At 52.5% G+C, this 27,622-nt stretch overlaps 1 protein-coding gene across 9 annotated transcripts in view; it reads left to right on the forward strand.

Annotated features, from left to right (window-relative positions):
• DAB2IP (DAB2 interacting protein) overlaps nucleotides 1-27,622 on the forward strand; it is a 187,918-nt gene that overhangs the window by 62,722 nt on the left and 97,574 nt on the right. For 6 of the 9 annotated variants that reach the window (XM_054509399.2, XM_054509398.2, XM_054509397.2 and 3 more), the window contains exon 2: nucleotides 23,513-23,616. In XM_054509399.2, the coding sequence (XP_054365374.1) occupies nucleotides 23,513-23,616 (104 nt within the window). Of the gene's footprint in view, nucleotides 1-601; nucleotides 868-2,494; nucleotides 2,870-23,512; nucleotides 23,732-27,622 lie in introns of those variants that run through there. The other 3 variants (XM_054509400.2, XM_045883064.3, XM_054509403.2) reach the window with 3 other exon arrangements.

A 27,622-nucleotide genomic window follows, 5' to 3' on the forward strand; every position in this document is an offset into this window, starting at 1 on the left:
GCTTGAGATATACACTGCAATCGTAATGATATACAAAAAGTATGTGTATCAAACGGAACAATTTTTAAAAATGTAGAGAAGAGGCAAGTTTTCTGCGTGAAAGGGAAGTCTTTTCAGCCCCGTTAGGCGGCCAGGGCCGGGAGCTCGCCAGGCGGTGTGTTTGCGGATCCATACTCAGTCCAGTGAGCTTGGGGCAGAAACGCGCCCTGCGGTGTCCATCTCATTCGGACCCTGCAAAGGTGACCGGTTTCGCAGCGCGGTCCCCGCCTGGCCGCCTGGCCGCCTGTCGTGCACCCTGTCTGGTGCCTGCGATCGCGCGCACGCGGGTGTGCACCGTCTACACCCGCGGGCCGGCTGGAGCGCCCCGTGCGTCCCGAGGTCGGGCCACGGCTCTGGGGCGCGAGGGATGCGGACGGTGACCCTCCTGGGGACCTGCCTGGGGTCCCGGGGCGCTCCGGGCCGCCTCGCCCCGCCGACTCCAGGCCGGGATTTCTCCCGCACTGACTTTCCGGGCCGGTGCCAGCCCGGCCTCCCGGTCCCAGGCCCCCGCGGCGGGGCCGGCTGCTCGGGGAGGGCGGGGGCGGGAGGAGGAGTTTGAGCGACTTTGTGGGGCAGCCGTGGCCTCGGCGGCGCCCGCTCCAGCGCGCGGGAGAAGGCAGGGGCGCCCGCCGGGCGCGCCGGAGCGGGCGATGGGGCCCGTGTGAGCGCGCCCAGGCCCTGCCCGGTGCCCGGCGGGCGGCAGCATGTCCGCGGGCGGCAGCGCCAGGAAGAGCACCGGGAGGCCCTCCTACTACTACCGGCTGCTGCGGCGGCCCCGGCTGCAGCGACAGAGGAGCCGCTCCCGCAGCCGGACCCGGCCCGCCAGGGGTAGGCGCCACCCCGACCCCTGACCCCTGGGCTCCCCCTGCTGCCACCTCGCCACCTGATGCCAGGAAATGCCAGGGACCCTGGATCTTTCAGTCTGTTTAGCCGGGTCGCGCCCCCCCCCCCCCGCCCCCCATCGCCCTTTCTGGCTGCCCGTTACTGTGTCGGCTTGATCCCCATCCCCGCAGCTTCTCCCTCCTCCGCCAGCGTCCTGGGGAATCCGAAGCTCTAGTCTCCGCTTGGGCCTTGCGCAGGGAAAGGGGAGATGGCAATTCGGGGTTGTCTTTCTTCGCTTCTCAGATGCCACCTCCTATTCCCCTGTGCCTCAGTTTACTCAGCAGCCTGGCAATGAAGTAATCCTGAGTGGATCTTGGCTTTTCCTCACTTTGCCTTCAGGGCCCTGGCCTCCCAGCTTAGGGTGGGGGGCCCGTCTCAGCGCCCCCACATACCTTCTCTCCCCAGGGACTTAACAGGCTTCCCCACCTCTTGGGTGGAGGGACAGGTGGCTGGACTTCAGAGGGTCCTGTCCCAGGAGTCCTTGGCTCCAAAGCCAAGATCTGCCTGGGACCCCTCCGAGTGGATGATGGGCCCACCTCCTTTGAAAAATTTCTCTCTTTCAAGCCCGGAGGCAAGACAGGGAGGAGGGGAAATGGGAGCAGCATTTTCTTTTTTCCAGTAACAGGATCCTCAGTTGGAAGCACATGTGATCCAGGAGGCTGCCTTTTGGGCCCGGTGGGGGCCAGGCCTTCCTTCCGAGGTTGGGTGGGATGGAGTTTAGGGAGGGGGCTCCTGGAAGGAGGAAGCCAGAAGGGGTCCTGGGGAGGCCAGGGTCCCTGTCAAGGGGCTCAGGACCGCTGAAGTGCCGGTGGGTGGTGGGTGGTGGGTGGTGGGTGAGAGGGAGGAGGGTGGTTGGTAGCGCCCAGCGGGACCGGGGCCGAGTTGGTTCTCTTGGGAAACGGGAAGGCTGGTCCGGTGCTGAGCTTGATCGGGCAGCGGTTTGAGCAGATCCGTGCTTGGGATCCGGCAGACCTGAGGTCAAATCCCCACCCTCCCGGGTGCTGGTTTTGTGGCTCGGGCCCTGTGGTGTTGCTGCTGAACCTCAGTTTTATCGTCAGCTTGAGGGTAAATCAGACAGTACGCGTTCATTTGCTTTTCCCCAGAATGGGGAAGATTTTTTCCACAGTCAGGGCTGAATAACAATGTACAAGGCTTCCTCAGGAAGGAGTGAGTTCCTGAAGTAGTGAGTTCCCCATGCCTGGATGGGTTCAAGCTGAGACTGGAAGTGTGCACAGGTGTTGCTGCAAGTTCAGTCCTCAAGAGTCTCTCGAGGCCTGGGGTCCACCTCCCCTTGTCTTCCTTGAAGTGGCCTCTGGCTACCCCCCCCCCCCCCCCACCGCCGCCCCATTCCATGCTTAGCCTGAGAGACTAGAGATCTGGGTTTGAGCACTGAGACTTTGGGCAAGCCACTTCTCTTTTCTGAGCCTCAGTTTCTTGAGCTGTAAAAAGGGGCTAGCAGGACTGGTAGGACTCAGTGAGGAAATGGGTTCATGCTTTGAGAAATGGGAGTTGTACAAATGCCCAGTAATGCTCAGGACACCCTGAGGCCTCCACCCCTCCCCTCTCCTTGCAGATGCCCTGCATGACCTGCTCTGCACCTCCGTGCCCTTCTGTTCCTGACTGCAGATGCTCAGAGAGAAACGGAAGTCCCCCTCCTGCTCAGCTGACTGGGCAGGAGACAATGTGTCCAGCGGTCACCTGTGCCCCAGCTTCCAGGCCCCTCCTGTGCAGGAGCCCCTGCTTTGTGTCGCAGCCTTGAAGGAGCTCAAAGCCTGCAGCGAGTGGGGAGGAGACTGTCACTGAAGTTACATCTGGGGAAATCAGGGAGAGCTTCGCAGAGGAAGTGACATGTGGACAGCAGAGGGAGTGGTTGAGTCAGATGTGTGTTCAAGCCCCAGCTCTGCACAGAACTGTCCTTGGGCCAGTTACCTCGCTTTGGCCTAGTCTGGTAAATGGGTGTAGTGACAGGTGTAGTGACGGCAGGGTCCTTTACGGGTGAGAGCAAGTGCACAGAAAGCTAGAAGCCTGTGTTGTCTGGCACTTGGGCCAGAGTTGAGCAGGAGCTGTTGGTGTTCTTACTCTGGGCAGAGGAACAGTCTGGAAAAACAGGGAGAAGGAAAATGTCTTGGGCGTTGTAGAGAGAGTTCATCCTGGGGTGGAGGAGGGGAAGGGCTTGGGAGGGGGGATAGTGGGGAGCAGTAGTTTGGGCTGGAGAGAGGGCCTTGAGTGATGGGGAGTCATGCATGGGGATGAGAGCTGCCTGGCAGGGTGAAAGGTGGAGGCTGGGGGCCCCTTGCCCGCCTAGAGCAGCCACTGATCTCCCTCTCCACTAAATCCCCAGATCCTGGCCTCTGCCCCCAGGGCCACCCCTCTTCCTGAGGCCAGTGCCCCAACCTAGGTGGCAACTCACGTGGGGGGAACCACCCTGTGGCCTTGGGCGGGTCCCTGCTGACCTCAGGCGGCACAGTCTCCCCATCTGCGTGGGGGCTTGGTCCCATAGTGCTGACATCAGACCCCAGAAGAGGGGGTGGTATCTAGCACCCCAGCCCCGATCACCCACGCCCCTTGCTCCACACCCATTCTGGCCTCTGTCACTAGCGAGGAAGGACAGTGACTGAGAACTCTGGGGGAGTGTGTTTGTCCAGAAACAGAAGAGTGCAGGGAAGAGTTGGCTGGAGGCAGGTGCACAGCCGGCCGGGCCTTGGAGAGGGCTGTGGCCAGGCTGCCACCTCTGAGGAAGCCCCCTGTCCATTGCCCCCACAGTCCCCTGGAGTGGTGGCAGGGGGCTCCCTGTGGACTTGAGAGCAGGACTTGGTCCTTGCCCAGGGCTGCAAGTGATGGACAGTGTCCACAGTCCCGCCTCACTCCCCCGGGCTTTGAGCAAAGCGGGGCACTAAGCAGGGCTCTTCCTTCTCGGGGCCCCGATCTCCCCATCCGAGGAATAGGCAGAGTGAGACCTGCCATTGACAATGACCAGAAGCAGGGTGGAGACAGTGACCTTTAGATGGCAAGGGTCATCTGGCCATTTCACATTGAGCTTTGTGACCCTAAGTCCACTTGAAGGCTAGGTATGGTCCATGGATATGAGGGGGGCCTGTCCCCAGTAGAGTGTCACCAGCCAAGGTGCCTTCCCACCTCCCCCTACCCCAGGTCAAGAAAAGTTTTGTCTGTCTGTCTGACTTATCTGTCCCCCCAGGGCTGCTGGGAGGAAATACAGGTTTTCCCCTCACTCCAGATAAGGTCTGGCCCATTTACCCAACTAGCAAACATGTCTTGAGCACCTACTATGTGCTGGGCTCCAGCCTGGGCACTGGGGGCACATGGAGATTAATGGCACATGCTGCCAGCCCTCCCCAAGCCCCCAGATGGTTGAGGAGGCTGACTTGTTGAGGTTCACGGAGGCACAGAGCCCTTTTGGGGGTACAGAGCCATGGTTAGTGGGAGACAGGTTCTGCTCCCAGCTCAGCAATGAGCTGGTTGTGTGACTCTGGGCCCCTCCCAGGGCCTCAGGTTCCCCCTCTGTCAAGCAGGACTTATGCTCTGCTGCCTGACAGGTCAGGAGACCTGGAATGCCCATACGCATACTCATCAGAGGCTCTGATTCTTTTCGTTCTGTTTTCACCCGAGTTTTTTCAGGTGCTAACCCTAACCCGCCTGCACGCTGGGGACTTGGTGGATATATTCTCCTGAGATGGTTCCTCCTCCACATCCATACATAGCCCCATTGTATGGCCCTATATTTTGGTGGCTGTGTGATCCCTCTCCCCTATCCCCAGGCCCCTTTCCTTTCAGGGTGTGCTGGAGTCTGTCTGAGGAGCCCTCTGGAAGGGTTTCCCAGGAACACCCCAGCACACTTGGAGGAATGCAGACAAGAGTGGTGGTGGTACCCAGGAAGACTGGGGCTGACCTCCTGAGGGGATAGTCCCCTCCCGGTGCTTAGACGTGGCAGCTGAGTGATCCAATCCCTGGTCAAGATGAGGACACTGAGGCGCAGAAGGACCTTCCTAGAACTAGGTGTGGAACCCAGGGCTGCTGGCCCCCAGGAAGATGATGACATGGTTCGGGAGGGTGCTGGTTTGTCACAGCTGCTTCCCAGTTGGGAGTGATGGCTAGGGAAGGGCCTGTGTGCCCCCATAGGGAAGGACAGGGGCTGGGACCACTCCATATGGACCCTGGCTTCACTGAGACTTGCCGAGATGCCCTGTGGGCTGGCAAGCCCCTGAGGGTGGGGGCTGGTTGTATCTTTTGTCCCCTTGCCCCCATCTTCAAATGTACCCCCAAGAGCCCAAGGCCCAACTCTCTGCCCCCAACTTGGTTGCAACCTCTGAAATTGTACATTTATCCTTTCCTGCCTCATCTCTTCATTTGTTCCTGCTGAGACACAATCCCTCCTTTGGGGCTTAACCCCAGCTTCTGCAGGCCCTCCTGGTCCTTACATACCCCAGGAGCTGGGAGGCTCACTCCCTTTCATGGCCTGTAATAAAGTTAAAATGGCTTTTGTTTGTTGAGTGCTTTCTCAGTGCCCAACAGTGAACTTAATTTTGTACTTGCCTTATCTCATTTAATGCTCATTACAACCTTGGGAGATGGATACTGGTGTTGTCCTCATTTTATGGGGGAGGAAGCCGCAGCCCAAAGAGTGGGAGCCTCGTCCAGCATCACACAGCTCAGAAATGCTGGAGCCCAGTTCTGCAAGACTCCAGATCCTGAGCTGATAAATGCACCACCTTGCTATTCTGTGGGCAGGCAGATCTTTCTGAGGTCAGGCCTTGGCTTTGATAAGGCCTCCTCCTCCTATCTGATTTTCACAGTCAATGACTCTACCAAGTGTTCTTGGCCATCATCTCCCCAAATCCTGGCCATAACTTGGGAGGGAGGCAGGGGAATGATTCTGTTGGCATCTGTGGGGGGTCAGTCTTCCCGATTGGCTCGTCTGCCTGCCTGGGACCATTCAGGTGATCCCCTAGGTCCAGTATCACCCCCACCCCCACCCCTGTATCCTGCTCTCATTTGTGTTCTGCCAACCATGTGCTTTCCCTGGGATGGTCACAGGTCAAACAGCCTCAGCCCTGTCTCTTCACCAAGGCTCTTTGTGCTAAGGGTTCAGGGTCCCCTTGTATGAGGTCCCTGAAGACAGGCAGACAGCTTGAGGCCCACTCCCCAGAGCTATCTAGGTCCTTGAGGGAGGCCAGAGGTCCCAGTTAATCTACCGGAATGTCAGTCTCTTAGCCTTTGTGTTCCTGGCTTCACCTTCAATAACAAGGAAGATAATGGCTGAATGTGTGTCAGGCCCGGTGCCAAGAGCTTTGCCTGATCATGTCATATCTTATTTCGACCCCTCCACCCTCCTAAGGAGGTAGGGGTCCTTATTATCACTTCCCTTTGCCGGATTAGGAAACTGAGCTTGGTAAACTAATTGGCTGAACGAGGCAAGGTCCAAAACGAGGCCACTAGACTCCAAAGCCCACTTACACTCAGAACCGGGCCCAGGAGCCCAGTGCTTCCTCTTTTCTGGAGTTGGTGGGATGCGGAGGACACGGGAATGCCCTCTTGAGCTCAGCAGGTCAGGTCTGCTGCCCAGTCTCTGCCCCGCTGCAGTCTGTGCTTACGGAAACCTGGTGGGATGAGGGGCCGGAGGCTGCTTTGCTCAGCCGCTGCTGGGCCCCGGGTTGGCGGGGCCTCTTGCACCTCCAGCACCCGGGCTAACTGTTCCCCTGGACAGCGGGGGAAACCGAGACCTGCAGAGCCAAGGCCACTCGCTCAAGGTTATGGAAAGGAGTTAATGAGAGACCCAGGTCCGGAATTCTGACTCTGGCATTCTATTTCCATGTTGGTTGTGTTTGTTGCTTTTCCCAAGGGTAGCGCAGAGAGGGAAACTGAGGCAGCTGGGCTCCTCGTTGGGTCTTCCTGGGGGACGGGATGGGGTTGAGCTCTTGTGTAACCCGTTGCCGACGCGCTCACATCCCATACGCGTTTTGCTTAGAAATGACATGAAGCCTTTTGACTGTTTTTAAAAGGAAAAGCAACAGCTGTGATAACTTCTCCAGCACCTTCCTCTTGAGGCCGTTTGGTTTAAATGTCAGGAAAGGGAGAGTATTTCCTGGTCAGGAACATTCGGAGCTCGCCAGGAGCTGAAGTTTTGTTTTGTGTTGAGTGGGAATTTGGGCAGTCAGTCCCCAGCCCCCACAGCCCCCCAGCACACCCCCCCACCAAGGCTGTGTTTGACAGTTGCTGGGAGGAGGGATTTGAGAATGAGCAGGCGAGATGCCACGCCGAGTGGCAGGGTGGTTATGGCATGGAGTGGCAGGGTGGTTATTTTTAGCCATCCCGATCCAGCAGAGGCATTTCAGCGTTTGTTCAATATTTAATTATCCATCTGAAGTTGGCCCACGTGGCCTTGAGTTTGGAAGCGGCTCTCTGTGCTGTGATTTCCTCTGACTGCATAAATAAGGAATCGAGGGGAATCTCAATAGCCCTCCAAATAATGAGAATGAGAAAAAAAAAAAAAAAAAAAAAGCAGCCCAGGAGCCTCGGTACTCAGAAAAGACCGGCTTGGTTCTGCAGTCTAGACAGACCCACCTGTACATGAGCGGAAAAGGCGAGCCTGCCGAGGACTCCCCATGACGCCCTTGGAAAGGCAGCCGCGCTTGGCCTATGAATCCCCGACTCCACAGCTGCCTGGGGTGCATTTGGGATGGGATCCCCCCCCTTTGCCGGGTTCCTGTGTTGACTTTGACAGCTGCTGGGTGCCCGAGAGGTGGTTTGGGGATTTTGCTTTTAGAAGCTTTGTTAGCTTTTCTTTCCCTCTTCTTGTCTCCCTGACAGGCAGGAGAGCACTTCCTGCATCTGGGCCATGTTCTTTCTTTTTTCTTGGCCCTTAGAGGTGATGAGTTGACACGGCTATGAGATGAAAAAGGCAGAGTGCAGGGAGGATGGGGAGGAAACTGTGGGGCTGTGAGGTTCTGTCCCCTCCCCCTTAGCCCCTGTCGATGAGGGAGCAGAGGGGAGGGGAAGGAGAGGGGCCAGAGGAGCCGCCGGGCAGCCGGAGATGGTGCTCCTTCTTGCTGTCCCTCTTGGGGTGGGGGGTTTGTGGAGATTGGAAACCAATACATTGGTTAGGGAGAAGCTTAGGAAAAAATAGTTTCCTATCCATTTATACTTCTGTTCTGGGGACCGGGTTTGGCTCAGGAGTGTGGCCAGGGCCGGAGTCCTGACTGCATCATAAATGCTGTGTGATCTCAGACAAGTGACTAAATGTCTCTGGGCTCAGAAGCCCTTCTAGCTTCTAGAGGTGTGACACAGCATAGAGTATTATTATAAGCTGGGTGAATTGTCATTATCTGTTCATCCAAAGCCTGAGGGGTTAATTGCACCTTTATTAGGGCTGATCTAGAAACAAAATGTGATGCCTATGGGGATCGGAACCATCCCAGATGGTTCCTTGGCATCTCTTCCCCCAGAGGCTGCTGCAAATGTCACTTGTACTTGTTCAGAGCAGCAGAGCTTTAATGAGCCGCCTCCTGTTTGCAAACCCTGTGCCAGGGGCTGCCGTGGAGGAGAGAGCCAGTCTCCACCCTCAGGGAGCTGAGCCTGGGGGAAGGTCTGCTGGAATCGGTCAGCAGATGACGTGACCAGGAGGTTAGTTAGGGCCTTGAACGGTGAGCCAAGAGGTTGGCACTCCCCCTAGCTAGCCACAGGGAGTCGAAGGAAAGATTCTGAAAATAATGGTAATTATAACAATGACTTCCAGCGTGCCAGGGGCTCTGCTAAGCCCTTTAAATGCATCATTTTATTAAATCCTCATTCTCCCAGTTACTCTGATCTGCTTCATTTTGCAGATGAGAAAAACTGAGTCTGCGGACGGGTTAAGTACTTGCTCAGCTTTACCCAGCTCCTGAGGGGCAGAGTCCAGGATGTTTAACCCTCACTTTGCTTACCAGAGCTGTGATTTGGGAATATGATTTTTAGCAGCCGGCAGGCTAGATTGGTGCGGTACAGGGAGGGGGTGGGGGGAGAGTGGGTGTCTGCAAACAGAGGTGATGGTGTTGGCTGTCCAGAAGGAGGAGGCAATGGGTCTGAGCTGGGAGAAGGGGAGAAGGACTGGACCAGTTTGGGGGAATGGGGGAGGTGGTATCCCAAAAGACTCAGATGTGATGCAAGTTTTGGAGGCCCAGCAAGGAGGTCATTCCTGCTTCCTGGAGAATCCTGGGGGAGGCCAGTAGGTGTGGGGTCCGGGGAAGCAGAGGGCAAGTTGAGAGAAGCTGACAAGGTTGGAGGAGGTGGTACAGGGGATGCCATCCCCATCTGAGGACCAGTGCTGGACAGACTGCCCACATTTACTCCCTGACCGACAGCAAAATACGAAAAGTAAGGCCAATGCAGTGAGTTGCCCACAACATCCATTTCAGTGTAATCCATCTTTGTTGCTTTTCTTTATTCTGAGGTGATGGTTTTTGGACTCTTTTGGGGGTTAGAACATTCCTTTGATGAGATGCAGGATGGTGATAATTGTTTTAATGTTGTATTTGGCAAGACAAGAGGTCAGAGGTCCTATCGTTGCCCATTTCCATATTATGCTACCATGTTGTTTTTATGTATGAAAATGGAATGGGTTCCTGAAATTCCAAGGTGATGGGAGCCTGGCACTCAGGAGAGAGAGGTCCAGCAAGAGGGAGGCGGCATACAGCCTTTGGAAAGATCTAGGCGAGTGGGAGCCCTTGGAGTGGGTTGGAAGCCAGCAGAGCTGTGGACATGGCTGACAAGCCTGCTCTGGCTCTTAATGCTGCAGACGGGGCAGGGGTAGAGGTTGGGGGATGGAGTGTGGTGTGCAGAACGGGACAGCTGGAGAAGTTCGGTGGGGGTGGAGGCCCGAGAGAAGCTTGGGTTTCCCGTGAACTGTCTCTGCAGTCACAGACCCACTAGTGTCTAGGGACCTGCTCCAACCACCCTCCCCCAGCAGTAGCAGCCTCTGAGTTGTCCTGGGATGGCGCCCTGAGCTTCAGAGGACCCAGGCTATAGCTCCCTGTCCTGCCCCGACAGACAGCGCTGGGGCTGGGGGCCTGGGAAGCCCCTCCTAGAGATGTTATGGAAGCAGTTCCTGAGTTATCAATGGTCCCCAGGGGAGACCACCAGTTATGGGCTAACCCCCTCCATCTCCTCCTTAAAAAAAAAATAATGTTTATATTGGTGTTTCTCCTCCTCACCCAACTCCCAGGATTACAAAAGCAATAAATATCCATATTAGAAGAGAAGAAAGTAAAAAATCATCTTTAATCCCAGCACCCAGTGATAAGCATCTGGGGGGGAGCATTTGGGGGTTACTTCCAGGTTTTTTCCTGTTCTTGACTTTTTTTTTTAAAGATTTTTACTCATTTGTTTGAGAGAAAGAGAGTGAGCAAGAGAGAGAGAGAGCACAAGCCAGAGGTGGGGGGAGAGGCAGAGGGAGAAGCAGACTCCCGGCGGAGCAGGGAGCCCAAAGCGGGGCTCGATCCCAGGATACTGGGATCATGACCTGAGTCGAAGGCAGACGCTTAACCGACTGAGCCACCCAGGGGCCCCCCCATTCTTGAATTTTTTAAAAAATTCTAAAATATTTGAGGGGCCCCTGGGTGGCTCAGTTGTTAAGCATCTGCCTTCGGCTCAGTTCATGGTCCCAGGGTCCTGGGATCGAGCCTGGCTTTGGGCTCCCTGCTCAGCGGCGAGCCTGTTTCTCCCTCTCCCACTCCCCCTGCTTGTGTTCCCTCTCTCGCTGTGTCTCTCTCTGTCAAATAAATAAATAAAATCTTTAAAAAAAATTAAAAAATTAAAATATTTGAAAATATAGGAAGTATGGGGAAAAAATTGCAGACACCCATGTACTCACTTCTCAGATTAACAAATGGTAACATGGTCCTATTGCTTCTCCTTCCTTCTCTTTTCTTTTTCTCTTTTTTTTCCTAGAAATAAAATGATTCGGGTACAGCAGGGGCCAACAAAATACAGGCCATAGGCCAAACCCAGCCGGCCACCTGTTTCTGTATGACCTGGGCGCGAGGAATAGCTTTTTTCAGTGGTTGAGACAAAAGTCAAAAGAGGAATGATGTTTTATAATGTGAACATTCTATGAAATTCACATCTCCATGTCCATAAGTAAAGTTCACTGGAACACAGCCATGCTTTTTCAAAGTACATATTGTCTGTGGCTGTTTTTGGGCCACTTTGGCAGAAGTTGAGTAGTCGAGAGAAGCCTAAAATATTTGCTCTCTGGCCCTTTATGGGAAAAATTTGCCTACCCATGGGGTATGGCTAAAGAGCCCTGTCCTCTCCCCAGGGAGAGCCAGCCTCCTGAAGACAGGGTGCGTCCTGCGCAACTGTGCTTTTATGTTTTTCCTACATTTGCAAAGGCTTCAAAATGTGTACTATGGCATTGTTTCAAAGAAGAGATGGATGTGGAGAAACTGCACACATGCCCACACCTGGGACCCCCTCCCTTTCCCGAACTCCGGCAGCCCAGAAAAAATGGCAGCCCTCTGTGGGCCCTGGGGTAGGAGCAAAGGGCCGCAGGGGGAAACTCGGGAATAGAAACGCCGCAGACCCAAGTTCCTAGAAATCCCCAGAAAAGCAAAGGAAGAAAGAGACTTGGGGACATGAGGAGTCTTCAGGCCAGTTCATGAGTCCTTGGAGTGACCAAGGAATCCAGAGTTTTCTGGAAGGCTGGGAATTCTTTGAAAGTTAGGTGCACGTCAGGGTGAGGAATAGGAAGCATGAATTGTCAAGGCAATTGTGAAGGGGCTCGAGGAGAGGGCCTCAGGAAGAGCTGGCTACAGTGTCTACAGATGCTGGGAAGTTTGCAGGACTTCACTTGGACGGCTGCTGAGGCCAGCCAGGGGCCAGGGAGCAGACCCCCGCACTCTGCTTTCAGAGAGGCCCCTCCCGGGATCTAAGTGAGAACAACGCATCTCCTTGGCTCTTCCCTCCACCTCCTGAGTGCCAGCAGCCTGACCCCTCCATGGCCCCTCTGGAGAGTTGCTGTGCCCCCCACCAAATGCTCTGGGTGGGTGGGGATGGGTGCCCTGGACGTGCCCCTCTCTCAGCAGATGTGGCCACCCCCAGGAACCGTGGGTACCCTCCCCTGACTCTGAACAACGTCCTGAACTTAACAACAACTTGAATTCTGATCCCAATTCCACTTGAAAGACAATGGGTTATCACAGTTCCATGGCTTTAGGACTCCTTCCCTTCCCCACACCCGCACAGTCACCATCCCCAGATCTGTTTCTCTACATTTCCTGATGGTCCATTTTTATTACATACAGATATCCAGTTCTAGTGCTATTTGTTGAAAAAACTATCTTTCACACCATCAATTTACCTTTGCACCTTTTTTCCAAAAATCAATTGACCATCTATGTGTGGTCTGTTTCTGCATGCTCTTTTCTTCCATTGATCTGTGTCCTAATGCTAATACCATGCTGTCTTGATTACTTTAGCTCTGTTTCGAGACTATAAACTATGCCTTGAAACCAAGTAATGTAAGTCTCCCAACCTGTTTCTTCTTACTCCAGATTGTTTGGCTCTTCTCGGTCCTTTGCTTTGCCACCTAAATTTACAATTGAGCTTGTCATTGTCTTCAGAAAGCCTGCTAGGATTTTGATTGGGATCACATTGAATCTGTAGATGGGTTTGGGAGAAATCCATCTTAACAACACGGAGTCTTCCCAATCCTTGAACATGGTGTATCTCTTCATTTATTTAGATTTTTTACAAAGTCTCTCAGTGATATATTTTTAGCTATTAGTCTTGTACCTCTTTTTTTTTTTAAAAAGATTTTATTTATTTATTTGACAGAGAGACAGAGAGAGAGACCACAAGTAGGCAGAGCGGCAGGCAGAGGGAGGGGGAGAAGCAGGCTCTTGCTGAGCAGAGAGTCCAAAGCGGGGCTCGATCCCAGGACCCCGGGATCATGACCTGAGCCAAAGACAGTCGCTTAATCTACTGAGCCACCCAGGCGCCCCAGTCTTGTACCTCTTTTATTAAATGTATTCCTGAGTAGTTTTGATGCTCTTTGTTAATTACCATGCAGGGTGGCAATGTTACCCTACTTGCAAACTAAGAGCCTAAACTGGTAGTTTCATGGGCAGAATATAGGAGACCCCAGGGTCAGAGACAAAGGTTTCTGCACAACAGGTAGCAGGAGCTTCATGTCTCCATTGGTCCCCTTTCCCCCCAAGTTCCTAGGGCGGTCACAGATGGTCTGTTCTAGAACATAAATGATCGCTCTGTTGTTTTTCCAAATTACAGCTTCATGTCCCTTATAGGGTATGATATACAATCTAGGGGGTCAGCTGTTTCGCAGGCTAAAAATTACACAAAGAACTGAAATTCAGTTTGCTTTAGCATTAAACCATTAAGTTAGAAGCTGGGAGATCATTTAGAATTTGAATTCCAAGTTGTCGAGTACAGAAAGGTAAAGGGAGTTTTCAAGTTATATGTAAAAATCAGTATATACACACTTAAAGCTTTATGCCCATTTTAATTTGTTGAGGAAAAAAATGAAGGCTGTTATATAGCCATGTACTAATTTAATAATACAGTTTTTAAACAGAAGTGCAGAACATTAGGTTCTGAGGTTGAATTTTGGAGAAAAAAGAAATAGCTTATATTTTCTGAATGAAATGAAAAAATAGGATGAATCTAATAATACATCAGAATATTTAGGTTTGGATAATCATGGTTCCCTCTGGAGTGCTATCATTAGGACTTATATACCCTAGAGACGTATGATTGATGTAAATAGTATCTATACTGAGGATAAATACACAGAGTGCTGAGTACGAAAAGATGAAATGTTCTCCAGGCACAGATGTGAAAACATCTCTAAGTTATATTGCAAAATAACCAGCAAACGTACGTTATACTCTCGTGGTTATCACGTGTGTCGTTTGATAACAAGTGCATTGTGGAGAAAGAAAGAGGCTTACATTATATATGGTGAAGAATATTGTCTCTCTAGAAGGAAGCTCGTCTCCTTTTTTAAAGCAGCTGTAAGCGAGAGATGGGAGACCTTGAGTGTCCGCTGTCCTAAATCGGCCAACGATCTGATGGCCTATCCCTCTATCTTCACTTTAATGTAATTAGAGTAAGCTGTGCTTTTATCAGTGGCTGTATTGGTTTCCTGTTGCTACTGTAACAGATGACCATAAATTCAGTGTCTTAACACAACACAGATTTATTATCTTACAGTTCTGGAGGTCGGAAGTCTGAAAGCAGTGTCCCTGGGCGCTAGAATCAAGGTGTCGGCAGGACAGTATTCCTCTTAGAGGCTCTGGGGGAGAGTCAGTCTCCTGGCCTTTGCCAGGTTCTAGAAGTCTTTGACCCGTGCCCCCCACCCCCCCTTGCTCCCTTCACCACGGCACCAGCTCTGCCTTCTCTGACACTCCTCCTGTCTCCTTCTGCTTGGGATTACATCAGGCCCACCAGGTAGTCCAAGGTAAACTCCCCATCTCAGGATTCTTGACTTAATCTCGTCCGCAGAGTCCCTTTTTACCACACAGGTGACATATTCAGAGGTTCTAGGGATCGAGACGTGGGCTCTCTGGGGCCCATTTTTCTGCCTACTGCAGGTGGCTAAGGCTTAGTAATCTCTGAGGAACACCTGTCCTCCTTCTCCCAAAGACAGGTGACCAAAAACTGAACTGGAAAAAGTGCGCAGGGGGAGGCGGGCGACCTACCAACTTATCAGTGCAATATTTTGGCAAACTCACTCTTTATTTAGCTCACTGTTACAAGCAGATAATAACAGTGCGGATGTGCTTCATTAACGCACACAAAGATAGACACAGAGCCATCATAGTTGGACTGCTGCGTCTGGAAAGTTCTAACAATGTGAAGATTCCATGGCCTGTTGCCATGGTGATTTTACCTTTGGCTCTTCCTGCTGTTTACCTGGCCACTCCCGTGGAGGGGGGTGGGGGGGTGGGGACCAGTCTTTTGGCACTCCAGGATGGGGAGCCGTATTCCCTCACCCACTGGTTTGTTCCTAGGTCCACTTTTTGGACTCTTCCTGAGCCACTCTCTGTAGCTGTCTGGTCATTTGGACCGCTGTTTCTGATTTATTGGTTTTGTTTTCTGGTTGTGTTTTTCTCTTCCTTTCCTATGTGTTCAGGGGGGCCCAATTCGTGCTGAATCATCATACCACTTTTTATGTTTTAATTTTACTGTTAGTTTTTGGAAGTCTGAATTATTCTTCATTCAGTTAATGATGCAGTCATCTGTTTCCACCCATAGCCCATCCCCTTCTTCAGAGAGAACCTCTGATGATAATGTTTTGAGAACGGTTTATGCCTTTTTTCTATACGAGTTTGTGCACACACACACACAAACAGAAGGTAAAACCTCGTATCAGTTTAATCACACAGACAACAAATGTACTTCAGCCTAAAGAGTCTAGGGTAAGCCTGTGCGGTGAGGTTCATATTTCTGTGCCTCTTACCTCTGGATCGCTAGCTCCTCTCTCTATTAGGTAACACTGGATACCAATACATTTCTGCAGTTAGTTTCTTGGGATGGAAAATCTCAATTATTTACACACAGATATGATTCCATGTATTTCAAATAGGCAATTTATTGACTTTCCATTTCGGAATCATCACAGATATATAAGCAGTTGCAAAAAGAGTACAGGGAGGCTTCCGTGTACCCTTCACTTGGTTTCCCCTGATAGTTACGTCTCACATGACTATAGTACATTATCCTCCAGCGTCGATGCCCTCCAGCCAGAAACCCCCTGGGAGCGTGCCTAGTTAGACAAGTTGGATTTATTTTTTGTTACACCAGCGAGGGAGAACATACACCACTGGGAACCACAGGACATCTCAGTCCGAATATGGTAGAAAAAAACCTGCTATAGGATTTGGGCTTTGATGGAGTGCTTTGGGGGATGTCTAAGGAAGTGGGGTTCACTCTAGGTTGGCTGCTGTCAGAAAGCGGGGCAATTTTATGATGGGGTATCTCCAAATGTATCTTCAGGGAGGGGAGACAAGCATGACGATAAAGCGGTCGTTGTAAGGAAGAAGCAGTCAGTCATTGTAGCCAAGGTAGGAGGGTGTTTGGTATTTTGTGGGTGGCACAGTGACTTGGCTCTTGTCTGTTGCTTAGACAAAATTATGAAATGGCCTTGTTTTGTCTCACTTTATCTGGGTGAACTTGTCTGAGGCTGGTACCCTAGAAGATTCTTTATGTCCAAAAGGACAATAACATGGCACGGCTGTGAATGCCAGGTTGGATTCTGGATGCCAGCGGCTGCTTTCATCCACTCTTTTCTGCAAACTGGTACCGTGTATATGTATAATTGTGTGCCGTTTTTAAAAAGATGTTATTTATTTATTTTATGTATATGGAGAGAGAGAGGGACAAGCAGACTCTGTGCTGAGCATGGAGCCCAGGCGGGGATCGATCCCATGACCCTGAGATCATGACCTGAGCTGAAACCAAGCGTCGGACACTTAACCGACTGAGCCACCCAGGCGCCCCAGTTCTGTGCCATTTTTATTACATGTGTACATTTGTGTAACCACCACCACAATCAAGACACAAGACTATTGTATCACCACGAAGAGCTCTCGCACTGCCCCTTTATAGCTATACCCACCTGCCTGCCCCCCACCATCCCCAAGCCCTGGCAACTGCTAATCTCTTTTCCATCTCTAGGACTTTGCCACTTTAAGATGCCATATGAATGGAATCATACTCTATGTGGCCTTTTGATATTGACTACCCCCCCCCCCACATAATGCCCTTGAGATCCACCCCAGTTGTGGAAATTTGTGGAAATCTATCAATAGTGCATTCTTTTTTTCATTGTTGTGTAGCATTTCATGGTATGTGTGTTGTTTCCTTTTATTGCCACAACAAATGAAAATTTAACAGCTTAGGGCTACCTGATTGGCTCAGTCAGAAGAGCATATGACTCTTGATCTCGGAGTCGTGAGTTCAAGCCCCACGTTGAGTGTAGAGTGTACTTAAAAAGAAAAATAAATAAACTTAAAAAAAACGTAGCAGCTCAAACAACACAGATCTGCCATCTTACAGTTCTGTAGGTCGGAAGTCTGCCATGGGTCATGGGCTTGCAGGACTAAAATTGAGGTGTTAGCGGGTTGAGTTCTTTTTGAAAGGCTCTAGGGAAAAATCCACTTCATTGGCTGGGCTGAACTCAGTTCCATGTGATTGTAGGGCTGAGGTCCCGTTTTCTTGCTGGCTGTCAGCGGAAGGGTGTTCCCAGTTTCAAGATAGAAGTCACCCACATTTCTTGGTTTGTGATCTCTTCTTCTATCATTCCTTTCATGCTTAGAATGTCTCCTGCCTCTTCCATCATTGCATCCTTCTGCTTCCTCTTCTGCATTTAAGACTGTTTTCCCCTGGATAATGCAGGATATACTTTCATCTCCTTAACCTTGATCCTGTCCACAGAGTCTCTGTGTAATGTAACAATTCACAGGCGCTGGGAATTAGGAAGAAGTGTGGACTTCTTTGGGGGGCATTATTCAGCCTCACACACTGTGGTGGATGGACCACATTTTCACCATTCACCTATTGAAGGGCGTTTTGATTATTTCTGGTTTTTGGCTATTACGCATGTTACGAACATTGGTACAAAAATGTGTGTAAGGGGATCGCACCCCATTTCCTTGGGCAACGTACTTTTTTCACTCAACGCCTTGTTTCTGGGTATGCTTCATGTGGATCTTATAGAATCGGGTCCTTCCTAGTGTCATTGTGTGCCATGTGAACAGAGTCCCTGAAATCATACCCTCTTCCTTGCTGTATCGTATTCTGCCAAATGATTGCCCCGGGGTGCCGGGGTGGGGTCACCCATTCCCCTACTGGTGGACATCCAGGCTGCTCCCAACATTTTGCTACTACAAACAGTGTGGCAGGAGACATCTTTGTGCAGATCTCCATGTGCAAGGATGAAGCAGCGTTCTAGACTGGACGTGGGGGGGAGGGCGTTCTGGTCCCAGAGCGCGTGCGTGTGTGTCGGTTTCCACTAGCTCTGATCTAATTGTTCTTCAGACCCTTCTACTCCACCAGCAGTGATGAAAGAGTCCCCTACATCCCTGTCAACATTCGGGGTCACTGTTCTTTATTTTTGCCTATCTGAACGGTGTGAGATGGTATCTGGTAGTTTTAATTTGCGTTTTCCTGGTCACCGTTGAGGTCCAGCACACACATACACCCCTGTCTCCTGTCTCCTTTTTCTATACTCGTGCTGACTTCTTTTCTCCTGACACCAATATTAGAGGTTGCTGCCTTTCCCTGTTTTTAAGCATTAAGATCTGGGCAGTGCAACCCGACAACTGAAATTTGGTGTCTTGTCTGAAATTACAGGATGTTCTCAGGCCTCCGTGTTTCCATGGGAACACGTAACAGTCATCCTTCATGATTAGGTGGTATCCCTGGCAACCAAGCCAGCAGCATTTGAATGAAACCGATTTTATTTTATTTATTTTTTTGCAAACACATCAAGGTTAAAATGCATTTCTCTGGCTGTGGCTTCCAAGAGTGGGAAGACAGCCTGGCGTTCCTGGGAAAAATGGAGACTCTTTTGACCTTGTGGTGGAAAGGGGATCCAGGATCGGCTCATCCTGTGGCCTGGTTTTGCAGGTTGGGAGCCCCGAGGTCATGTGGAGGTCACAGAAGGAGTCTGAGCTGAGGGGAGACTCTTGGATCGGTGCTCCAAGGCCAGGGATGCTGCACAGTGTTAGGTCACTTACCCAGCTGTGTTGCTTAGACCTTTGGGGAGCACAGGGCCTGAGCCTCCCAGTGTCTGCTTCCCCAAATTAGAAAAAAAGCACTGCTAAATCAAAGGACATAGGCTTCTGTGTTTTTGTCAAGGACTCAGGCTAAATCCCTGCAGGCAGAATGAGGATGGCCGGGAGGGGGTCAACTTTCCCTATTCTTTGCCTCTGTAAAATAAAGAGGGTTTGTTTTTTGGTCTTTGCTTTTGTTTTGGTAGTTGAGGACTGAGACAGTCACTGCTCTAACCCCCTGACCCATTGGATTGCTGATAAATCAGGAGCTGGCCTGGAGTCACACAGCAGAGGCCAGGTTGAATCCGTCTCCTGGTGCCCCCCTTGCGTTCCTCCCCCTGCCCCAGGCTCCAGGCACCCTCAGCCTTCTGTGAGGTCCTCAGTGTGTGTTTGGGGGGGCAGTTTAAGGAGCTTCGGCATGCCCTCTTACTTCCTACCGGGCGGAACTTTAGAGGAAGTCATTTTTGCCTCTGAGAACTCAGTCTCCTCATCTGGAAAATGGAGCTCACCACAGCTGTCCAAGTTGCCATGTGGGGATTCTATATGAATGGGTCCAGAACTTTCCTTCTCGGGGGGGGCGATAGTGCTCCATGTGGGCGAAAAAAATTGGTTCTTGGAAGGGAGGGTGCAAAAAAAATTCTCACTCTTTCTTTGTATGAAGCCCAATATATGTACAGGTCATGAAGATAAGTTACTGGGTACGTGGTATTAAAGTTTTATGGGGGGGGACCTAGGGAAAAAATGTCTAAAAAGACCCCCTCCAGGGGAAATGGTAATGAAGAGAAGGTAGAGAGATGCTGGCTCAGAACTCAGTGATCCACGAGGTTATTGTTAACTTTGTGTTTTGAGCCTGTGGCAGGCTTGGGAAAGCCATTTGGGGTGTCGGATGGGGAGAGAGCCCGATCCGGCCCGGACCCTGCCCTGAGGACCATGAGCACCACACGGCTTCTTTCCTGGCCTGCCCCCTCCCCCGCCCGCCCCCGTCCCTCCCCCTCCGTGGAGGATGGGCTGGGTCTTGGGCAGCTGGGATCCCGCCTGGTGGATCAGTCAGGGTCCCACAGGAAGCAGATGGGACTTAGGCTAGGATGATTTGAGGTGTGGGCGGGTGTGGGGAATCATGAGGAGGAGTGCAGGACCCCAGAGCTAGTGACAACCAGGGATGATCTACTGAGGCTTAGGGAGGGGAGGTGGGCCAGGGCTCAGGAGACAGGCTCATCTTGATAGTAGCTGGGACTGTCAGTGGAAGGAGGGAGGGAGGCAGCCAGCCTGGGCGACTCTCCCTCCCCTGATCTCTGCACCAGTTCCCCCCTGCCACCCCTGCGCTGGCCTAACCCCATGGAAGCTGGGGGGCCCAGAAGCTCGGTTGGCGGGGGCCACACAGGTCAGCCCACTGGAACAGAAGGCAGGGTGGAGAAGAGTGGAGAATAGAGCCGGGGCCAGTAGAAGCTACCTGGAAAGGTACAAAGGTTCCCCTTCAGTTTCCTCTGGAGGGCAGGGCCCTGTGCTGGGCATTGGCCGGGAGGCTCCAGAGGTCAGGGAGAAGAACTGGTCGCTCTATGCAGGAGGGAGAGCCGACTCCTATCCTTTCCTGCCCTGTAGCCCCCTTGCTGACTTTCTGCCTTCTGACAGGGATGGGGCATGGCCAGGGCTTCTGAATTGAAGTTTAAGGCTATTTTGGGAACACCTGAGAGTGTCTTTGCTCTAGACCTATTGGGTTAGTGGCTGATGGACAAGTTCCTTTCCTCTCCTCTCAGTTTCCTCATCTGTAAAATGGGTGGTTGGATCAAGCAACCCCCGAGAGCCTCCTGGCTCAGACCTAGGAGGCAAGAGGAAGTATTCTGCACAGGTTGGGGGGAGTATCAGTCTTGGTCTCAGAAGAGAGGCAGCCTTGCTGGGCTCCTCATGCCCTACAGGTGACTCCATGTATGTCTTGCCTGAAGCCATGATGGCCCACCTGCCCAGGAAGGGCTGATGGAGCTGTGTGTGTGTGTGTGTGTGTGTGTGTGTGCTGGGGGAGGGAGGGAAGTTCTTGAAGGGCTTCTGGGAGCTGAGCACAGTGCCTCACACATGGGTAGGACACAGTGGTTATGGTGGACACCCAGGTGGAGGTGATGGGGGTGGGGTGCTGGGGGTTGGGGAGAGAGGTGAAGGTAGACTGGGGAGTACAAGAAGAGATTTCCTAGGGAAACCTCCAGAAAGAGTGGGTGTCTCCTAGAGTGTGACTAGCAGGGACCGTGGAGGGGGAGGGTGGAAGGTTCTCAGCAGGAAGTGCCACAAGCAAGGCACTGAGGGCCTCAGAGATCGCGGTCACTGGGCTGAGGAGGAGCCGAGTGGAGGAAACTTCTCTGGAGGAGGTGGCCCAGGGCTGGCTAGTGCACATCCAGACCTGGTATCAACCCCTGCCTTAGGTCTACCTGGTGGTCAGCCATGCCCAAGCCCATCCCCGTGGCTTTCCTGCTGTACTGGAGCCCGTCCTGGGGGGGGTGACAGGCTCAACTCTGGCCTTCCACACGTCTGAAGACTCCTGTTCAATCTGGCTGCAATGAGGGAATGGACTGGAAGGGGTAGACGTTGTCCCCAGTGGCGCTTCTGCCTTCTGGGAAAGCCTGCTTCTGGTCATCTGTCCTGTGCACGTGCACACGTCCACCCGTCCTCACACGGACATGTCCCTGGGGATAAGTCTGCGTGGCTACACGCACAGATGTGGAAGTGCATGTGTGTTTGCTGGGCATGCGCCTGACTACGCCTGTGTGTGCACGCATACCAGGGAAATCTCTGCCCTATCCTTTTTTTTTTTTTTTTAAAGATTTTATTTATTTATTTGAGACAGAGAGAATGAGAGAGAGAGAGCACACGAGAGGGGGGAGGGTCAGAGGGAGAAGCAGACTCCCTGCAGAGCAGGGAGCCCGATGTGGGACTCGATCCAGGGACTCCAGAATCATGACCTGAGCCGAAAGCAGTCACTTAACCAACTGAGCCACCCAGGCGCCCATGCCCTATCCTTTTTCTTCCTTGCGAACCAACAGGCCTTTCCTGAGCACCCCCCATGTGAGAACTTTGATAGGAGGCTTGGCCAGGCTATCGCTGTAGGATCCAGAAGGGGGCCAACAGCGGAGGACAGAGGGGTCGCCAAGCGTCTCCTCCAGGGCCTGCAGGATGGGCTTGGGCCCAGAGACCTCTGTGGGGGGTCCCAGCCAGAGCCCTGGAAAAGAGGCACCCGGTGCTGAACATGGCGAGCATGGTGTGAGGGAACAGCTGGGAAAGCGACCAGCTTGCACTGACCTGGGAGGTTCTGAACAGACATGCTCAGATCATGGCCATGAGTTTTAAATGAGCTGTCACCATTTAAAAATCAGAATATTTCATATTTTAAAAAACTCAGATTTCCAGCTTCTCTTGAACTATGGGACGCTGTGGCTGCACTGGGCCCCCCATGGCTGCACAGAATAACCAGCGGGCTGCTACCCTTGATCCTGGGAACAGCCAGCCCTTGCACTTCCATCAAGTTTAAGGCCTCTGGAAAAGAAGGTCCAAATTAGAACCCGGAGATCACAGATTCTCATGTTTGAAGGGACTACTTGTATACCTCCAGTAACAGGGAGCTCATTATGTCACAAGATATATGACTTGAAGTACAGGTTTTAGGACACCTTTTTTTTTTTTTTAATTGGGGTGGGATGCCTGGGTGGCTCAGTCAGTTGGGCATCTGCCTTCAGCTCCGGTCCTGATCTTGGGGTCCTGGGATTGCGCCCTGCGTCCGGCTCTCTGCTCAGTGGGGAGTCTGCTTCTCCCTCTCACTCTCCCTCGGTGCTCTTGCTCTCTTTCAAATAAATAAATAAAATCTTTTTAAAAATTGGGGTGTATATATACATATTACATAAAATTTGCCATTTGAATCATTTTAAGTGTACAATTTAATGGCATTGAGTATATTTATGTGCTGTATGTTATGTGTTGTCCGACCATCACCACTGTTTCCCACTGTTTCCCATCACTCCAAACAGAAACTCCTATCATTAAGCCATACCCTCTCCATCCCGCCCACCCTCAGCCCCTGGTTACCTCCAGTCTACTTTCCATCTCTATGAATTCGCCGATTCTAGGTGTTTCATGTAAGTGGACTCATACAATATTTGTGTCTGGCTTTTGTTGCTCAGCGTGTTTTCCAGGTTTGTCCACATTGCAACGTGTGTCAGAACTTTTGTTCCTTTTTGTGATGGAACCACATTCCGTTGTATGGCTCTCCCACACTGCATGCATCCTTTCATCTGTGGATGGACACTTGGCTTGCTTCCACCTTCTGGCTGTTAGGAATAATGCTGCCTTACACATTTGCATACAAGTCTGTGTATGTGTCTGTGTCCCTGTTTTCAAGGTTTTGGGGTATATACCTAGGAGTGGAATTGCTGGGTCATGCGATAATTCTGTCTTTCACTTTCTGGGGGAACCGCCAAACTGTTTTCCATGGGGACTGTACTATTTTTTTTTTTTAAAGATTTTATTTATTTATTTATTAGAGAGTGAGCGAGAGAGAAACAGCATGAGAGGGGGGAAGGTCAGAGGGAGAAACAGGCTCCCCGCCGAGCCGGGAGCCCGATGTGGGGCTCGATCCCAGGACTCTGGGATCATGACCTGAGCTGAAGGCAGTCGCTCAACCGACTGAGCCATCCAGGCGCACCGGGGACTGTACTATTTTATGGGGACCAGTTGTCTGCTGTCCTGGCCAGGATGGGCATGACAGGAGGGCCGGACTGAGTGGCTTCGATTGCCCGTCCTCACCAAGCTCTCTCTCCCTCTGTTGACAGAGTCGCCCCAGGAAAGGCCAGGCTCCCGGCGCAGTTTGCCCGGCAGCCTGTCAGAGAAGAGCCCCAGCATGGAGCCCTCGGCTGCTACTCCGTTCCGGGTCACGGTAACTATCTCTGCGTCACCACCGCTACCTGGCCAGGGGTGCTGCTCTGTGACCCCGCGGGCCCCCTTCCTGGAGCCTCATGGACCGGGAGAGCATCCAGCCTCCCTCGTTCTAGGTATCCGATCGCTCAGCTGCTCCCCTCTCGGTGGCTCAGCCTGGGGGCCACGTGGGGGTCCCATCCTGTGAGGGAGGGGGCAGAAACAGGACAGCCAGCCCTGCAGCCATGGGGCCTGGAGCAAGCTGGCCGGGGGAGAGAGAGTCTAGTGCGAGGCCAGATAAACATGGCCCGCGTGCGCACACGCACACCGCGCTTCCTCGACTCTTAGGATGGCACCGTTTTTATTTTTACACGTTAATATCTCTCATGTTACAGCCTGTGGTGTGTCATGATTTAATTGCTATGTTTTTTTTTTTTTCTCTCTTGGAGACACATAAAAGAATTGCTGTATCTTAAAATTGATGATGTCTTGGAATTGACAAAACATGGCATATATACTTTAGCTGTTGATTTTCGTGGTCCCACCGGCATACACCTTTTTCTTACAAACCTAAACAACTTTACGGAGACAGAACGCGGTGACCCTTAACATCTGACTCCCTGTGTCCTTGCCAAGCACGCACAGTTTGGCATCTCTTTTCTTCCCCATCCAGCATGTTACCATGTGCTTCTCGGTCCGGAGCTCTGTGAGCCACTGGAGGCATGGAGAATTAGTAGGCAGGAAGAAGTAGTAGCCACGGTCTCTTCCCCTGGGAACTCATGGTCTATAGCGGAGGTGGACGTTTGCATCCATCCATCCATTCAGTAGTTTATATGGCCAGCTGTGTCCCATTCTTTCTTGGGACTGGGGCTGAGTGGGAGAAGCTGGCCACCAGAGCACCAGCTAGACAAAGCCCCTGAACTTATGGGCTCACATTCTGATGTTCAGATTATGTGCTGTGAAGAAAAGCAGGCTGCTGTGATAGAGAAAACCAGGAGGGCTTCCTGGAGGTGGTGTGGTCGAGAGGTGATATTTGTGCTGAGGCCCAATGGATGAGGAGCCAGTGCTATGGGGAGCAGGGGGAAGAGGGTTTTGGGTAGAGGGAACAGAGAGGGCACAGGCCTGGCTGTCCCCATGAGTGTGATATCAGGGCTCCGGGTGAGCTAGGAGTGACCAGCTGTTCCCCCCAGAGGCTGATTTTTGAGCTGGGTCTTGAAGGGTCAGTAGAAATTGGGTAGTCAGGGACAGTGAGAGAGGGAGTTCCAGGGACAGTGAGAGAGGGAGTTCCAGGTAGGGGGAAGAACAGCTGCAAAGGCACAGAGGCACGCGAGAAATTGGTGTGTTTGTGGAACAGCAAAATGCTCGGTGGGACTGGAGTTGAGGGGTATGGAGGACAGGGTAGGGGGTGAAGCTGGGAAGCTGGGCTGAATCTGGGTCAGGGGGAGCCTCAGGTGCCAGGCTAAGGGATCGGTCTTTCCCCAGGGCAACTGATTCTCTCACCTGTCTGTGTGTCATAAAAATGCTTGCAAAAGACATTCTTAGGCCCCCTCAAGATCTCAGAGCAGGGGGCCAGGGGCAGAACCTGGATATCTGCATTTTAACAGGCGCCCCCAAGTGGTGGTTGGGAGCTTCAGGCTCTGAATTAGCCTTGGGCAGCGAGGAGGAAAGGGAAGCCCAGGCTGAGAGTGGGTTCAGGGTCCCTCCCCTGGGTGTGGCGGGGGCCCCTGGGAGAGGGTCTCCAGCCTGCAGGGAGGGCCAGGGCGCTGACCCCTGGGTGGCCCCGACTCCAGTCAACTGCAGCTGAGGCCGAGACCTGCCACTGGGGCTGAGCCTTCAGGGGCCTTAGGGAACAATGACTCATAATAAGGTAGCCACCTGCCTGTGCTTCCGGTCTCACATTGGTGATCTTTTTTAATCCTCAAGACAGCCCTGAAGCTGACTTTGATCACCCCATTTCACAGTCAAGAAAATGGAGGCTCAGAGAGGGGAAGTCACTCAGCCAAGCTCCAAGGGCCAATAAATGGTGGAGCCAAGATTGAGACCCAGCCCGTCTGACGTCAGAGTGTGAGCGTGAGCTCCTGGCTGTGAGGAGGAGAGCTGTTGCCCCCCCTCGCCCTCCCGGAGCCTCTCAGTGTGGTTTTTTCCCTGTTCCCCCTTCTTTTGCTGCTCGTTAAAGGTATCAGCACACCTTGATGTGGCTGTCACTTGCCGGCTAGGCTTGGCGTCTTCCCTTCCCGCGTCTTGGTGCGGAAACCATGCGTGGGGCAGAGCCAGCCCCAGCCTTCTGGGCCCTCAGGCGCCGGGACTCAGGGGCCCCCACTGCATGGCCGGGCTCTGCAGGCTGGAAGGCGTGTTCCCTTGTCATTTTCCCCACTTCTCACAGTGACCCCGAGGGGAGGTATGACGAGTTGCTCCATTGTACAGATGAAGGAACTGAGGCTGAGGGACGTGAGGTCATGAAGTCATTTGCCTGGTGTCACACAGCTCTGGAGTGATGGAGCCAGGCCTGGATGCCAGGACTGTTAGACACTCGCGTATTGTGTCCTTCTCCGGGCACCTTGGTCCTTTTCTGTGTGCAATGGTTAAGGAAAGGGATGCGAGTTTCTTTTCTTTTCTTTTTTTTTTAAGATTTATTTATTTATTTAGAGAGAGCATGCACGTGAGTTGGGGGGGGTGGGCAGAGGGAGAGAGAATTTCAGGCAGACTCCACGCTGAGTGCAGAGCCTGACGTGGGGCTCAGTCCCACGACCCTGAGATCATGACCTGAGCCAAAATCAAGAGTCGGACGCTTAACTGACTGAGCCACCCAGGCGCCCCAAGGGGTGTGAGTTTGTATCCTGGGCTGGTGCTCAGAGTTCAGAAGTGCTGGAGAGCTCAGAGGTAGGGATCGGGGTTCAAATCCTGGCTCTTCCATGACCTGTGTGACCTCATTAGTCACTCAGTGAGCTTTGTGTCCTTATCAGTAAAGTAGGGAATGTCCACCCTTCCTTGAAGGACTATAGTGGATCTTCGGGAGTCCTGGCTCATATAGGCCCAGGTCTGACCCAGGGTAGACACTTGATACAGAAAACCCGCCGCTGTCCTTGGAATTGTGTTTCCCTTTTTGGCTTTAGAACAGTACAGATCTAGGGAGGGTCAGGGTGGAGAGCAGAGGACAGGGTGTTTGGGGGAGGGTGGGTCTTGGGTGTTGGGGACACACTTGCACCCAGACCCTGTGAAGGACAAAAAGCACACCCTCTCCCCCGCCCCCGCTTACGCTTGCTCACATGCACTCGCATAAGCCACATCCTCGCGCACGTGGCTGACTACTCTTCTGTGCATCCCCCCGAGGGAACTCAGGGAACATGGTTTTGCCTGGGGGAGACAGGGGAGACAGCACAGGATATACTTGAATAACTGGTGTCTTCGCTGCCACCTGAAACTCGGGTGACGGGATGTCACCACCTCTTACGGAAGTGCCCCTTGGCAACCGTGTAGTTTAGTGAAGAAGCAACATGTTGTATTGTCTAGGACTTACCTCTTTACCTCCTCCATGAAGACTAGAGCCTGGGAGGGGCTGGACTTGTGCAAGCTCACCATCCAGCTGGGAGTGGGCCACTAGGACCATACGGTGCTAGCAGGCTGGTGTGTGCCCTGAGAGTTGTGGAGGACCCCGGATGAGGGTAGGATGGGGAAGGAAACTGGAAGCAGGTGACCAGAAGGACCTCCTGCCCATCTCTGGCCTTCAGCTGTCAGGCTTTAAAGAGATGATGAGGCCAAGACTCAAACCCAGATCTGTCTTCTCTGTATCAATAGGGAATCCTGGAAGGGAGAGAGGGACAGAGAGGGCAGGCAGGCAGCAAGCTAGGGGCCCCGTGTCTGCACAGACTGTCAGGCTGGGTCCAGAGGCGCTGCATGGGCCCATCTCCCTTCCCAAAGCCAAGGAACCCTTAGAACAGCAGCATGCTGCCCCCTGTCACCTGCCACTCCGTGTTGGGAATTCATGGTTTGATTTGGGGGGAAGGCAGTGATGACTCTTCCTGCCCTCC

The sequence above is a fragment of the Mirounga angustirostris genome, unplaced genomic scaffold (genome assembly GCF_029215605.1).
Source record: "Mirounga angustirostris isolate CCGP_5_RB_7025 unplaced genomic scaffold, mMirAng1.0.hap1 SCAF_15, whole genome shotgun sequence".
NCBI lineage: Eukaryota > Metazoa > Chordata > Mammalia > Carnivora > Phocidae > Mirounga > Mirounga angustirostris.